The sequence below is a fragment of the Squalius cephalus genome (genome assembly GCF_949319135.1).
Source record: "Squalius cephalus genome assembly, chromosome: 22".
NCBI lineage: Eukaryota > Metazoa > Chordata > Actinopteri > Cypriniformes > Leuciscidae > Squalius > Squalius cephalus.
This window is the reverse complement of record NC_137143.1, coordinates 8297473-8314869: the sequence shown is the minus strand read 5'-3', so window position 1 is coordinate 8314869 and position 17397 is coordinate 8297473. Positions and strand designations below refer to the sequence as shown.

Sequence of the window (17397 nt, the reverse complement as noted above, 5' to 3'; positions counted from 1 at the left end):
TTCCCATGTGTAGATAATGTATTGCGTCGAGTTTGCTTGAAGAGTTGCAACAAATTCCTCTTGATTGGATCATGGATGGATTGGCTGCGATCAGTAAGCACCTTTGTGACAAACTGTTGATATTGTTTCTTGCCTGTGTCTTCTAAGATGAACACTGTTTTAGCCACAGATTCATCTGCACAGTTACGGCTGTCAAGAGTGACTAGATCTTTAAAATCATCCAAGAAAGGGTTGCCCATTCTTTTAATAGTTTCAGACAGGTTGGCTACATGTCTTTGAAATGTCTTCTGTGTGGAAAGACACTGTTCATGATGCTGGAAGTTCTTAGGATTATCTATGTCATTTTCAGGAAGAAAGTCCTCTTCAAATTCTTTCAGCAATCTTCCCAACTCTGGTCCAGAGATCATCCATCGTCTGAAACCAACTGCACCACCGCAACCTTTCACAATCTTATTCTCTTGTTCACGAGCTTGGTCGAAAGGTATTGCAGAGAACTTGTTGTATGTCTTTGAGAGAACCCAGTGTGAATGCTTTTCAAACTCATCCTTGATGGTACTGGGCAAAGACTTCATGTCCCTGATGTGGACTGACACCCATCTTGCATAGTTTGTATGGTCCAAGGCAAAAAATAGAGGGATGAGTTCTTCTAAAACTTCTACATATAGAAGGAAGTTCTTCTCTCTGTGAGGTCTGACAAAAATAAGAATGAGGGTTTCATATCTTAGTATTAGATCCCAATACATGAAAGTTGGACTCTTCTTCAGCATGTAATTTCTCCAAGTGATAAAGGTATCTTCATCTTTGGGGCCAGCAATAAGCCTAAAAGCTTCCTGCTGTAGATTGTGAGGTGACAGTAGAGTGACTTGGTGGGCATGCCTGGTGCGAGTTAGGTGTGCTGCTTTCAGAAATGAATCAGCCTTTCCAGAAGATGCTACTTCTGCTTCAGTGAGTGCTGTCGTCCAACCAGAGCACTCTAAGAGGTCGCCAAGTGTATTCCAGAGGGCCATTTCTGTGTGTAATCCACCTAGCATAACTACATGAACTCTTTCACCATGTGTGTCTGGCCATTTCCATTGCACTAACTTTGCCAGAGCGAAAAGAGGCTGGTCAAATGTAGTAACTGGGATTTGTCCAGGATTAAGAAATTCAATAGCTTGTCTAAGAACATTCATGCCATGTTTAATCATGGCTGGAGTGGCAGATTTATCATAAAACAGAGGAAGGAGTGCACATTTTGCTGGGGGGTCTTCCACCAATGGTTGCATAGAAGCATGATATGCAGACCATGCAACTGCATCATCACTGTCTAGTTCTCTCTTCTCTAGAAGTGGCAGTGCATGATTGACCCACTTGTTTTCCTCTTCTCTAGCATTATCCAATAAACCCATAGCTGTAACTACATTACACTCTGGCACTGAAACAGAAGTATTTTTCAGAGCTACAGCGGGGACAGTGGCAAAAGTGTCAGGAAGAGCTTTATTTTTATTTTCAAAAGGTGGTATCATAATGGGTGGTCTCTGTACACCACAGTCATCCTTAGTTGGAAACTGAAACATGCTGATTCCAGTACCATGAAAGGAGCCTACAGAAGTGGTTGAACTTGGGTCATAGTCAAGGTTATCAAGGGCACCAACTGTGAAGAGCCCTTTCCGGAGACAAGCTGGAACCACAACACCATCAACTTCAAAGCGTTCACATGTGGCTTTAGCAAGCCAGTCTTCAATTTGAATAACTCTGTCATATGAAATGCTAATACCCATTTGGTTTAATTGCTGGACCAGTTGCTTGCTTCTGGTTTGTACATGTACAAGGCCTATGTAAATAGGGAGTGGTGGTTCACGTTCAAGGCTGTGTCTGGTCATCCTAGCAGTGGGTGTTGCCCTTTTCTTTGTGTTATAAAAATGCCTTGTCCAATTGTGAGGCAAGCCTGAGACTCACATTTCTCTTGATCTTTCAAGTTGGAGCCATTCATTATCATCGAGATAAGAGACTTTAGGCTTGAAGGAAGTGAGGTTTCTTGACATCTTTGTGGGAAGGAGCCAGTGAATTTGAATATGTAATTTCTAATAATCTTCGCAGCTTTTGCCAGGATGAGAGCGTCTTCATCAAAATCTCTCTTCCTCAGAGCTTCCCTTAGCATATTTCTCATTCCCTCCTTGAAAACAAGAACTGTATTCCTTCCATCAAATTGTTCTTGTGCATCTGGAAAGCATTGAAGCAAATTATTTTTCAATCTGGTTTTGTTGACTTGCTTCCTGACACCCAGTTCCTGAAGTCGATTTACATACAAAGAGTGGAGCTCAGATAGCATAAAGAGAAGGACTCCAGAATCAACACATTTTTCAACGTAGTCCTGAAGTTCAATGAAAGCACAAGACTCATTCATTTTTTCATCTATGTTTTCTGGACATTTGTTGCTCTTACTAGCGAGTCCACGGTAGCAATTTCTCAGCTTTACAAGGCATGGTAAATGGTATTTTTCCTCAATTGCAATTAAATCTCCTCCAATTATCCTTGTCATAAGCCTTGTGTCCTTAATTTCAGTGATCATGGTTCGGATATTCCTGTTAGTATCAAATGTTGATACTTCATGGAGAGCACCTTGATCTATGCCACCCTCACAGAAGAAGCACTTTCGAACATCCAGTCGTTGGCGTTTCATTGGCTTTCCCCCTCCAGATTCAACAGCATTCCGCACATTCTTCTTTGTCGCTTTCATAAGCTTTGAATTGATAAACTTTAGGTGGCAAGATTTGTGCCAAGAAGCAGAATGTGAAGCAAAATTGGTAGCAGTTTCATCATTCCCAAAATAGAGTTTAGTTGGAAGATTGTCAATCGCCCTGAATTGCTCGACATTAGCAAGAAATGATCTATAGGCATGAGATTTATCACCACTTGTCCCAGGTGTCTGCAAGGTACATCTCAGGGGTTCAGGTGTCTTTCTGGCAAATAATACATAAAGCCCAGTTCAGCTCCATGTTGAAGTTTCAGAAACTAATGTTATGTAAGCATAAAAGTTATTATTATACCATTATTTAGAATGTGTCACTTTATGGTTTCCATGGTGACGCGTCATTGCTTGTCACGTGACACACCGCAGCAACAACAGAGCTGAATGAATGATGATCTGCTTTTATGTAATTTTTCCTTTTTTATTCAAAATATTCACACATTTGTTAGATATGGCATGAAATATCTGATATTTCGATTGTCAAATATATGCAAGTGGAAGTGTTTTGTTGTTTAAACACCTTTATAATGATCGTGTTAGTTGAGCTGTATGCGCGATGGGCGCCGCCATCTTAGTTTGTGCCGCAGACGCAGTTCAGAGAATCGGATCTGTTGGATTTATAACACGTGAATTCATCCACTTCTCCCGAAATACATAAAAGTAAGTGGCTGGTGAACTGGGAGACGAATAGAGTGTCAATGTCAATAATGCAGCATTGCTAGAAACAATGCTAACTTGGGTCAGTTCTAAATCAAGCAGCTTATGATCAATGCAGCACATTTATGTGTTCAAGTTCACATACTTGAAATTGAGGTGAAATCTGTGTGGGCAACGAATTCCTCTCGCTAAATTACAGATTGCACAAATTTCTAGTTGTATATGATGTGGTTTTGCCAGCCGAATTTGTCATTTAAGTAGGTCCTGAGCAACGCAAAAGAAAGGTGCTGATAGTACCAAATGGTCCTTATATATAGGGATGCTGTGATAGACGTCGTATTCCTGTAGGTAGACGAGGATCATCTGAGAGTCAGCAGATACAAGCTTGACTGACGTGACCTGCCAGAACTAACGCCATTGATTTGTATAATATATTAAAAAAATGCATTAATATTATTTGGAATTTATATCAGTAACTGATAACTCAAAGCAAAGTCAAATAATTAGTCCCTGTTTTACTCGAAGGAACTCTCAACCCCAAATACAGAACAGAGCTTTAAAATTCACCAAAAACAATTCCTTTGCTCTCCAACAATTCACCTATCTTTTCATCAGAATTTACTGTCTGTCTCATATGTGCACATTGGCAAGTGGAACACATCCTCTTGTGGGCTCAAAAAGTGTCTTCCTCGCTTCTTGCTTTCAGGTTTAAAATGAGCTACACGTCACAGGAGAGCAAATGATGCATTTGTCCATACTTGCTGCCCATGAGGCATGTGCAAATTCGCAAGAAAAGTGGTTCTCAAAATGGAAATACTGCCCTTAAACTGTAGGGAATATGGATTAGTTCAGTCAACTGTGGTGAATCTCAGGCAAAGACCGGCAAGACAAATATATTTATGAGCTTTTGAGGCAGGAGGGGCAGTGCTTTATAAGGACTGGTCTTTGAGTGCTTACTCATCTTGAAACTTCAGTCCCAGAGAAAATCGCAATATACATTTTAATTTGTTTAGAGTTTCACAACCATCTATTTTATCTTCAAAGATGGTCCAGACTTCACTACAGCGCCAGCAGACTGTTTCACCGTGATTGTATAATGTAGGCTCAAGTGCCAAAGTTAAAAAGATCTAGGGTGCAGCTTTATTTGTGAAGGCAAGATAGAGGACATGAACAAAGACAGCCATGAATACTGACTTACCAAACGACACTGCCATAAAGGACAAAACATTGAAATGGTTTGTTTATTTTACTCTTTTTTTTTTCTTCTTCTTCTTTTTTTTATATTATAATCATGTAACAAACATATTTTGTGATGTATTTTCCTAGTTTAATATTTGAAGTCCAGTTTTGGGATAAGGGAAAACACTAAAGGCAACATGCAAAAATGACAAATAATTGTTTTGTCAGCTGTGACAGCCTGCCTGAATAAAAATGTCACAACTTGCTCCACCCTCAAAAAGTGTCTTGACAACACGTTTCTACCTTCAATTCTTGCCTGATTGTATGCCAGTGTGGCCTAATTGTTCACTTGTAACTCAGTTGCAAAAATATGTTTATATATATGGTGATAATTTTAGTTTAAAGGGGAAAACTTGTTTTTGTTTTGAAAAAAGTTTGGACATTTGACTTAACTCAGGGTGTCCATACATACAGTACAATATTAATACCAAGGCTACATTGATTTGATAAAAATACAGTAAAACTGTAATATTGTGAAAAATTATTACAATTTAATAATAATAACAATAATAATAATAGTTTTAATAAAACTACTTATATATATATATATATATATATATATATATATATATATATATATATATATATATATATTATTATTATTATTTTTTATTTTTTTATGTAATTTATTCCTGTGATGATTAATTTTTCAGCAGCCATTGCTGCAGCCTTTAGTGTCACACAATCATTCAGAAATCATTCTGAAATACTGATTTTGGTCTCAAGAAATATAGAGTATTATTATCAATGTAGTTGACAAAGTTGTGCTGCTTAATATTTTTGAGGAAACCATTACATATTTGTTCAGGATTTTTGGATGAATAGAAAGAACAGCATTTATTTGTAAAAGTTTTTTATTTATTTTTTTATTTTTTTATTAATGTCTATCTTTTGTGAGTATGCCTATAGGTTGTGTCATGGTTTTTTTTTTACAATAAGAAAGAGCAAATTCTTGAACTGCAGGTTTTAACCAGTTTTAACAAAGTGTGTTGGCTTATTCATTATTAGCCACAAGAGGGCAGTCAAGATAATTTGCGTGACAACTTATTCAGTGCTTACAGTAAACACCATCCCAGTACAGAGCGGAAGTGTGGGGGCAGAAGGTCCCGTCTTATTGTTTGAAGGCAGAAGGAAAAGCCGCACCCTCTGTTATGCTGTCAAGGGTCACACTAGGATAAAAGTTACAATCAGACTGAGAACACTGTAATGGATCTGTGTTCATGTTGCAGTCATCTTTATTTATTCTATCTATCTATTTTAATAAGTGGCAGGTACTTCAAAGAACTCAGCTGTCAGAACTTAAAAATCTGTAATTGTGTGGTCTCTATCATAAACACATCTTTTTAAGTTACACATTTCACTATAAAAGCTTGTTAGGTTTTAATGATGAAACAATGTTGTTGTTGTTTTTTTTTTGTTTTTTTTGTGGGGTGGGGGGGTTTAGGAAACAGGCCAGTTGGTAAAAAAAAAAAAAAACAGAGCAATTGCTCTAACGTGATGCAGTAAGAGAAAATCTTTAAAGTCATTTGTTTGCAGATGCCGCTTGGTTTGACATTTTGTGATCTAATGCAATAATATTCAGACTGTTTAAATGTCAAAAATACTTTTTGAGACCGCTGACATCTAGTGTCCAAGAAATAAAGGGACAGTATTAAGCAATCCTGAAACAAAGGTCAAAGTTTGTCTTCAGCTTCAGCTGGCTAGTGAAGTAATCTAGTGGGTGTTGTGGTTCAGCCAGTCCTCAGTGGTTTTGTTTCTTATCTTCAAACACACATTTCTTGCAGACGTCTACAACAAAGAGGTCTGTGGTTAAAAATATACCTCCACCCAACTCTGATATCTAGACTCTGTTGATAGAAATTTCTGTAAAGTGTAAAGTTTTTCGGCTGCAAGAAGTGTGAGCTATTTTGTAACCAAATAACAAGCAATTACACTTCAATGACAATCACATAAGCAAATGTGTGACACTGACCACTTTGTATACTTGCTTTCATTGAAGTACACAGATTAGAACATTCTCAAATCATACTGGGTGACATATGAATCTTCAGTTTTTGCACAAACTCATTGGAGATTATGCCAAAGCATTTTCTCTACTGGTTCAAAACATTTAGACTTCAGATATGCTTGAATCATCAGTAAATTGTTTGTATAATTGTGTACAATAGTGTTGTGTGCGTGAGGATAAGCTGTCTTGTCCCTCTATATTTTTGTGAGTTGCATGTGAGCCGGACAGGAAGGGTCAGGATTAGAGAAACAGGAAGCTGACATAAGGAAGTATTGTGCGTCACACAGATATTCACTGCTTAAAGACATTCCAGCCTCACCTCTGAAATGAAGTTTTTCCACAGTTCTCCAATGAAACTCTTGCTTTTCGCTGGTAAGTCACTTTGATCACATCCTATGATCTATTCTTCTAATAATGATATATATATATAATATTCGTCAGTAATTCTTACACTTTTTACTCAAGTTAATACTATTTTTCAAGATATATTTATTTATGACAGTAAGTTTCTGTTGCTACATACTATACATGTACATACAGTATTGACTGTTAGCTTTCTATGACTGGCCAGGAAAAATATACAGTATATTAATCATATGTTATCGCCTGTAGTGGAGCATGACGGCATGTTGCGTAATTTGTCAAAATGGGGACCTGCTGTTTATTGACAAGTTTTAATAAAATTAAATAAAGTACAAACGATACATATTTATGTATTAAATGTATTAAAGGTTATTTATTTGCTTTTCAGCTAAATTTAAACAATAAAACAATTATGAACACACACATATTTTTGATCTAGATGACATATTTCTTGAATTTTTTTTTTTTTTTTCTAATTTAAGAATTTTCTAATCTTCTAATTTAAGAAAGTATCAGACTTGGTGTTTGAAACCAAGGTACAAAACCACAGGTAGGGAAAGCAAGCATTTGTGTAACAGGACGTTTTATGCTAAATTGTATTAACCATGTGACAAATAACATGTCTCAAACATACTCATGAAGGTCTGTAATTCATGTGCATCCATCTTTGAAAATAATTGTATTTCTATTATATATTTATATTGAGATATATATATATATATATATATTTTTTTTTTTTTTTTTTTTTATAGCTTGGTTTACAAGTGTGCTGGATCCATGCAGATTTGCTGACATTTGCCCGCCCTGTCACAAGAATGCCACCTGCAAGTCTATTGATTCCAAAAATGAATGCCGCTGCAAACATGGGTTCACTGGTGATGGAATCAACAATTGCCAGGGTTTGCAATTTATTTTATTACATTAAAACAAACTGGTAAACTTATTAGTGTAAGAACAACAAAGCAACAAGTTCAAACAGAAAAGACTGTAGTCCGACTGTACTGTATGAGTAGTTTATAAATCTTGTTACAATATGTGGGTCCCGCTTCATAGGTGCCTTTTACGAGTATGTACTAACATTTAAATTAAGATTTTTTATACAATGCACTTATTGTGTACGTCCATGTTTACATTGTACATTGTACTAAAAAAAAAAAATACCTTTTTTAATTAATTAATTTTAATTTAATTACAAATTAATTACAGCTTAATTTCTGTAATAACATTTATAATTACAGTGTTGACCATTCTCTTGCACTTTTCATTCCATTCTTTTTGCACATTCTCTTGGATAATATTCTGATTGTTCCAATCCAATCTGACTTCTGACCTTTAATGCTGACTGAATCATAATCATACACTGTTCGTCCGATGGCCAGAGGAGAACTCCTACTATAGAACTATAGAACTACTTACTATAGAGATTGCAATTATGCACAATTTACTATTACTATTACTATGGTAACTACATGAAATATTTGTAACAAGGACACTGTAAAATAAAGAGTTACCAAATAGTGTAACCCAAAAGTGTTTATAGTGTTTAATATTTACGGTACATTGTACCTGTTACAGGTCCCGGGGTCCTCGGGGGGACTGTAAGCATTTTAAAATCTTTGCAGTAATTGAGAGAGAGAGATGTAACCCAGGTCATACAGGATTTCTTGGTTATTAATTTAATTTAATAATTAATTTTCTCCTATCTGCATATTGGTTCTCCCGGTCAAATCTCGCGATGTTTTGTCATACTTTCGCGAGAGTCTCTGCATCCAATCACGTGACGGCGTGAGGTCACGTGACCTGCCGCGGTTTACAGGAAGTAAAGTACGCCGAGGTAGGGAGCATGGAGACGCAGTGGGACGCCGATGTGGGTAGAGCTGCAGGAGCCGTCTACCGTGACCTAAGCTGTAGCAAACGAGTGTATGTGAGGAGTGTGATCTATGGAATTGGTAAGGTGATTTTGATGGCGAGCTAACAAAGGAGCAGGCCTCAAGCCTGTGAGCCCATATAGAGACTGCTTTTACACAGTCTGAAGACTGAGCTACTCCTGCTAGGCCGGTAGGGGGCTCTTTGCAGCCCATGAACTTATTCCCCCACACTGCTCCTACTCATTGCCCACTGCAGCACACCTCATCCCTTTCACAGACTATTTCACTGTAAACCCTCTGGACCCTGATATCAATACGACAATTCACCATGACGTCACAACAGTAATAGACGTTCTTCCGGGTGGCAAAAGCCGAAGCGTTCCTATGACAACGCTAGTAAATTGCTTGGAAGGGAGACCCACCGTCGACAGTAAAAATGTAATAAAAATTAAAAAAATAATTAAATATAATGCATTTTTTTTATCATAATAACAACTGTGTTTAATGGTATAAGTAATATCCACAGGAGTAAATCACGCACATCTTATTTTCATTACGGGTGCTGGATCACAAGTATAATCCATGTAGTAGTAAGTAACAGATCCGCACACCGAATAAGCTCCCATTCAAAAAATTTTTTATTAGTGACGTTTCGGGCCTCACATGGCCCTTCCTCAGACTAACAGGAAGTGTACAAACAGTTACCCTTTTTAAAGTCTGTATCACGTGACCCCACCATCACACAAATTGGATACATCCATTAACATACATTGATATTTACATATTTATACATCATATTTACATATTTACAATATTGATTCCCACTGTTAAATTGTCTAACATATACATTTTTTAACCATCCCTCATATCTCAGTGTAAAAAACATATCAGATGGTACATCACACTTATTACATTATTTGTACAGACAGAACTAAGCAATTCAAAGAGATTATATGTATTACCATTCATAAAGACTATCCGTACGTCAAGACAAACAACATAGAGAATCAAGAAACATTATTGAAAAATCCATATTAAGGTAAAAGTCAGATGGGGATTCGGACAGTTTTCAAACTTGATCAGACAAGTAAAAAAGCATCTGTTATAAACTCAGCATTTCATTATTTATATACAGAGGATATTATTTATATAATCCTGGATAGATGAGGCATCAACACGTTTTAAAAATGTATCACAATCAGAATGTTTAAAAAAGAAAAAGATCAGGAGGGATGAGAATAGAATAGTTTGTGCCATTCAGTACTCACCGGTAGCTAAAGCTATAGAGGGTACCATAAAACAACATTGGCACATTCTTAATACAGATCCAGCATTACAATCCTGTTTTCAATATCCTCCTCGAGTGGTATTTAAAAAAACAGCTAATCTACGCAATAGATTAGTACGAGCTGATGTACCTTCTTTGATTACACCTCATTTCTTAAACGATCTACCTACAGGTAACTACCCTTGTGGAAGATGCCAACAATGCCACTTTACTTACAAAACTAATACATTTAACCATCCGCATAATGGCATTAAATACAAGATAAAAGAGATAATCACATGCTCTACTATGAATGTAATTTATATGTTGACATGCCCTTGTGGACTATCATACATAGGCAAGACCACTAGAGCATTAAAAACTAGAATCTCAGAACATCGTAGTGCGATTAGAAATGGTGTAACATCTAGCCCTGTGGCTGTACACTTCATGAATGCCAAACACAATGTATCTAGTTTAAAATATGTGGGAATTGAGAATATCAAATGTCATCGAAGGGGTGGTAATGTGGATAATTTGCTTTTAAAAAGGGAACTTTTCTGGATTTACACATTAAACACTTTAGCTCCCAGAGGCCTTAATGAGGATTTTGATATTAGACCTTTTCTAAATTAATGGATGATTTAAATAACAATATGGTTTTTTGATTCTCTACTTTGCTGTTTTCTCCACAGTCTCTTGATTTATAGGTATAGTCTCTTTGAATAACTTGGTCCTCTGTATATAAATAATGAAATGCTGAGTTTATAACAGATGCTTTTTTACTTGTCTGATCAAGTTTGAAAACTGTCCGAATCCCCATCTGACTTTTACCTTAATATGGATTTTTCAATAATGTTTCTTGATTCTCTATGTTGTTTGTCTTGACGTACGGATAGTCTTTATGAATGGTAATACATATAATCTCTTTGAATTGCTTAGTTCTGTCTGTACAAATAATGTAATAAGTGTGATGTACCATCTGATATGTTTTTTACACTGAGATATGAGGGATGGTTAAAAATTATATGTTAGACAATTTAACAGTGGGAATCAATATTGTAAATATGTAAATATGATGTATAAATATGTAAATATCAATGTATGTTAATGGATGTATCCAATTTGTGTGATGGTGGGGTCACGTGATACAGACTTTAAAAAGGGTAACTGTTTGTACACTTCCTGTTAGTCTGAGGAAGGGCCATGTGAGGCCCGAAACGTCACTAATAAAAATTTTTTTGAATGGGAGCTTATTCGGTGTGCGGATCTGTTACTTACTACTAATGGTATAAGTAAAAAATATAATAAATATGTAATATAGTAGGCCTACACATAATTAGCAAAATACTCTCTATAGCTCTTTTTTCTAGCCAAAATAACATGCATCATGGTCATTAAATGGCTTTCCTGAGGTAAATGTTATGTGACAATTGTTCTCCAGCTGTTATATCGACCTTTGCGCGGTTGAAAAACACTGATTGGTCGATAATTTATTATGTATGAGGAATATACATTTAGGTAAGTTGCGTGAGAAAATGGATGTGTAGTGAGAGCGTGTGAAAAGTGACAATTGTATGAGGCGCCACGTAGGATTTAAATCAAACTTCGCTTATCAATACATACATAACACAATACAATTATAAATTACTCGCATATACATTTATTGGATGTTCAAAATACATATATGAAATACTCGTGCACACTAATATGAAATCCATACCAATACATATTATGTTAGTAATGAATGCTTGTGAATAACTTGCATATAGGCTACATATAAACTTGACGCACGCATACACCTATAAATACTTATAAACTTCCATGCATATACACCTATAAACACTCGTCTCGCACATACATATACACTCGCAGCACGCATACACATACATAAAACACTCGTGCATACAAAATAAAACGTGGATGCATGCTTTAGTTGTGTAGGCTATATGTATGCGAGTATTTATAGGTGTATGCGTGCGTCAAGTTTATATGCAATATTCACAAGTGTATATGCATTCATTACTAACATTGGTATGAATTTCATATTAGTGTGCACGTGTATTTCATATGTTTTGAACATCCAATAGTATAGCCTACATGTATATGCGGGTAATTTATAGATGTATATGCACGTGTGTTATGAATGTATTGATAAGCGAAGTTTGATTTAAATCCTACGTGGCGCCTAGGGTTGCCAACTTCAGCAAAGGAAAATAAGGGACGATCTTGGTTCTTTGTAGGAAAATAAGGGACATTATAAGGGACACTCAAAATATGAGTAATTTATCACATAGTTTGTGTAATTTCAGTATCAGAATTTAAATTTCAGTATTTAAATTGCAGATAAATTTCTTAAGCTCATATTTTAACCATTAAAAAAAGAGACTTTTTATACACATAGGCTACTTAACTGTGTATAAAAAGTATTTTTTTTAATTGAGTTAAAATATTAGCTTAAGCAATTTATGTACAATTTAAATCTAATCAGACTTAAAATGTAATATTAAAATGCCTGAGCAATACCACTAGTACACAAAAAAATTGAGGAGCAGATTGTTCCTTTAAGTGCATGTTTATTTTTAATTGTCATTTTTAACATGACAATAGATTTTTTTAAAGTTAATGTGCATGTAATTGGCTTTGATAAGCTCAACTTTTTTATAAACACTGCAGCAACTGATTAAATTTAGAAATGTATGTAGAAAAGTTACAGTAAATGTATAAAACCATAATTTCATGGTTTATATTGTTATGAACGGTACAAACAAATGTGCAAGAATTCAACTGATTAAAGTGCAAAAAAGGTATGATTTTGGTATTTTTCTTCTTTTTTTGTTCTCAAAACCTACTCATTTTTTTTCCATGAGTACTTTTTCTCACTTCTCACAGCAGAAAGGATTTGTTTGTCATGAAGTACAGTTTTGTAAAATTCATAACATGGTTTGTTGAAGTTCATGGTGATAAGCAGCTCGCATTTCATGAGTTCAACAGAGCATCTGTTTCTTGAGTCACACCACTTGTTTTTCATTATGGAGAATATCCTCTCCACGTAGCCTGTGGATGATGGAATGCTAAGGACAAATGAGACTAAAGCCAGTATGTTTGTAAGATCTGCTGCTTGAAGCACTGTCATCCACTTTTTAGCTGTGTCTGAATGCTGCCACTGGTCTTGTTCTCTCAGCTTCACCAAAATGGAGTTGGCAGTGACACATTCATCGTAAAGTGCATCCATGTTGATTTGCAGCTTCTGAACAAGGTTTAGTTTCACTGCAACCTTCTCCATATCACCAAAGTCAATTTTCTCAGACTGGAGAGACAAAGGCTGCAGGTGAAAAAGCCAGTTGTCCTCAGTGAAGTCAAACCACTTTTTGATATACCTGATGGCAGTGCTGAGGAAGGCTTTGAACTCCTTTTTGGCAGTGTTTGCATCAGATGGGGGAAGACACTGGAGCTTCAGTTTTGTCAAATATCCATAGAACTCATCATCTCTTCTCTGAATCAACTTCTCCATGAAAGACTTCATGATGGCATACAAATCAACAGATGTTGTGGCATCTTTTTCAAGATTCTTCACCACCTCTTCAAAGAGTGAGAGAATATTATTGCAAAAGAGAAGATAAACCTCAACAACATCTCCTTCCTCTTGCAGCTCTTCTGCATCCATGTTGAGGTTCAGCAAAATCCTCAGGTGTCTTGGACAGTCATCTCCAAGGCTAATTAAGTACGACTTAAGAGCAGTCCAGTTTTGCATTAGGCGAGTGATCGCAGGGTTCAGGGATAGCCATCTGGTCACAACATGACGCAAAAACTCACGGAACTCAACATCACAAAACTCACAAAATTCTTTAAGTTTTTCTCTTCTTTTTGCAGAGCTTGAGAAGAATGCATAGATTTTGAGAACAATGTTCTCTACATCCACTGAAAACTCATCCAGTGCATGTTTTACTGTATTGTGGACAATGTGGGCATGACAGTTGCCTGTTAGGAGGTAGCTGTTTTTCTTCTTCAACTTTGTGTAAACTGAGTTGTGAACACCATAATTCACATTTGTATTGTCTGCACTAAATGCAGACACTTGATCCAGAGTAAGGGACAGTTGTTCAAGACTGTTCTCTATACATGCCACAATACCATCAGCAGACTCATTAGGATTCTCCACAAAATCAATCATTTTTTGTGTTACTCCACTCTCAGGAGTGAAATACTGAATAGACAGAGGAAATTTTTTTTTGATTGCCCTTGTTAGATGCATCTGTTTGTATGGAAAATGGGATAGGTTTTGAGCCCTTCAAAATATTAACCACTCCAGAAACTGACTTAGGGGCAAGAATGTTTTTGACAATGGTCTCAGCTTTTGTACGTCACCAGGACATCTTCACTATGTTTGAATCACTGACTGTCCAATGCAGTAATTTGTTAGCGCAGTCAGCACTGACGTAGCTCATATTGTGCTTTACAGTGTGGTAAACATGGGCCAACTCAGCTGCAGTAACCTAAACATAAAAAATGCAAAGATGAGGATCAAGATCACAGTTAATATCGTAAAAGTGAACAACTGTCATGATTTCAGTCATACAGCAACAGTATGTGTAAGCCCATCACCTTACCAATAATATTGAAAGTACTTAATGTACATGGCATACATTCATTCAATTTATTATTTTACTTTTAAAAAAGCTTTCTATTTCAAATAAATGCTGTTCTTTTGAACTTAATATTAATCAAATAATCCTTAAATAAATTGTACACAACTGTTTTCAACATTTGATGATAATAATAATAGGCTAATGAATGTGTCTTGTGCAGCAAATCAGAATATTAGAATGATTTCTGAAGGATTATGTGAAAAGATCTTCAAACAGAATAAACATCTATTCAAATAAAAAACTTTCAAAATTTTCAAATTGTAAAAATATTTTACAATATTACGGTTTTTGCTGTATTTTGGATCAAATAAATTAAGCCTGGTTGAGCACAAGAGATGTATGATGTCTATACATAATTATCTGAGAGATTTGGGATACTTTTTGACATTTAAAACAGTAGCTTACCATATCAGCCTCTGGTGAAGATGCAGGTGACATGAAGAAACTTGAAATTGCTCCCTGGGCCCTTTGCTGTCGATCGTTCCGTTTATGGGTATCTGTGGACGCGTGTTGTTTGACGTCGCAAACACCGCCATGGCTTATGGAAAAATCTCTCCTGCATAGTTTACAGTTTGCTTGATAGATATTTCCCCGGACTTCGCCAAGCCATGCGTTCTCAGTCTCCCATTCTGTTTTATATTTCTGCAAACGTTTTTCCTTTTACAAGGTGGACTAGTAAGAGTTGCCATCGTTACTCACTTTGAAGTTAAACATCCCGCCACTGTCACTTCGCAGCCAGCCTTGATGATTCAGGTAACGTAGCAACAACCAATGACAGAGAGCTCTCACTCTCACGTGAGCATGCCGTGCACAGACTGCGCGCTCAGCACACATACACATCTAATTTACTTGTGTGTTCATTATTTAATTCAGTAACTGTATATACCTTGCACAGAAATTACAAATTGCACATTTTAAAAGCCTCTCAAATCTACATGTAGCCAATACGGGACAAACTGCGTTCCGTATTGGTTTAATATGGAACACTGCTTTGATGTCTTAAATACGGGACGATTCCGTATTATACGGAACGGTTGGCAACCCTAGGCGCCTCATACAATTGCGTGAGTCTCACGGTCAGTCGCTATAACCTCCTCACCCACAGGAAATCGATAAAACCCTACACCTTTTGCTGTATATCTGGCAGCGCAACCCCAAACACAACACGTTTTCATCATCGTTTCAACTTTGATCAACAACAATGTTTTTAACTATGTAACTGTTGCAGTCGCCGGCTGGATCTCTTCAGTTAGTCAGTGGAAGCCGCTCGCGTTCTGCCACCCGGAAGTTACTCGGCGCCTATTGTTTACAAACATTCTGAAAAGGCCGATACCCAGCGTGGGTTTAATGAACTATGGGTGGGTGGGGATATTGTACTAATGGACTGATGATGACTTAAACTATGAACTGATATTGGTCGTAGTTATTAGATGATTGCCTGATCATGTTGACATTGTGACTTACATGAATTTATTGTGTTTCTGCGTATTTGTTTATGAATGGCCATTCAAATTTAATGTTTGATTGTTTGTTTGTTTGTTTTGTTGTAGTTTAAAAATATATGTATTATATCCTATATGGTTTTCTTGATCTCAATTTGTCAACTCTCTTCCAGAGTCGTTTATTAGAATCTTCTGATCGATTAACCTGCTATATGAAGTTTTATAATTTTCTCAAGTATTATTAGCACACATATGGTACAGAGACAATAGTTAATGATTGCTTAAAAGATTCAGCTGATGTCACCCCTTAAGTGTCACCGGCCCACCAGGCCCACAGGCATTACATATTTAAACAACTATCCTATACTAAACCTAAACTAATATTGACAAACTATATATCATTTGAAAGCTTACAATCTCTAATTTTCATATTTGGTGACTGATTTGAAATAAATTACATTACAGAGAAATAAATTACAGAGGAGCCGTAATTTATCAATTTGCAACAAGAATATTTTCATACTCCTAAGGCGTGTTCAGACCTTTATTTTGAAATAGTAATTGACATGAAAAATCATGAAAGATTTTTTAGAAAAAAAGGTCTAAAAATGTTTTAAATATAAAGAAAAAAATAATAGATTCACCATTTGTGATGTGGCAGCGAGCTATAACGCACATACGTGCTCTTTTTATGTGTTTCTTAAAGGTTGAATTCATATCAGAATCTGCCAAACTTCCAATACTACTTCTGAATAGGATGTCTACTTCATAAATTGTATGAAAATTTTGGAAATAATGGTTCAGATCACTCAAACCACATATGGAAGTCACATAGGGCAGTAATGGAGTCTGGTTGTCACCTAGTGAAAAAGTTTGGTACTGCGCCCAAACAAAATCTTACTGAAAGCTCATTTTTTGAGATAACAACCTAAAATCTGAAACACAACTTGTACACTTAAGGGGTTGTTTAAGACACTGAATCACAGGATTCATAAAAACGTTGAAATAAATAGTCAATTGACTTAAATTATAATAAATTACCAATTGAAACAAGTTATTTGGACATTAAACGTTAAAAGGTAAAGCTAACCTTTAGCAGTAAATGAGAGAGAGAGACAAGAGTTAGTGGCTCCTTAAAATATTCTTCTTTCTTTGTCTGAGGATGTGGCACAG

General features: G+C 36.1%; 1 protein-coding gene across 1 annotated transcript in view; it reads left to right on the top strand.

The window, feature by feature from the left end:
• Positions 1-6914: 6914 nt before the first annotated feature.
• adgrl4 (adhesion G protein-coupled receptor L4) overlaps positions 6915-17397 on the top strand; it is a 45272-nt gene continuing 34789 nt past the window's right edge. The window contains exons 1-2 of the mRNA XM_079857664.1: positions 6915-7007; positions 7751-7897. Coding sequence (XP_079713790.1) covers positions 6962-7007; positions 7751-7897 — 193 coding nt within the window. The 5' untranslated portion in view covers positions 6915-6961. The remainder of the gene's footprint in view (positions 7008-7750; positions 7898-17397) is intronic.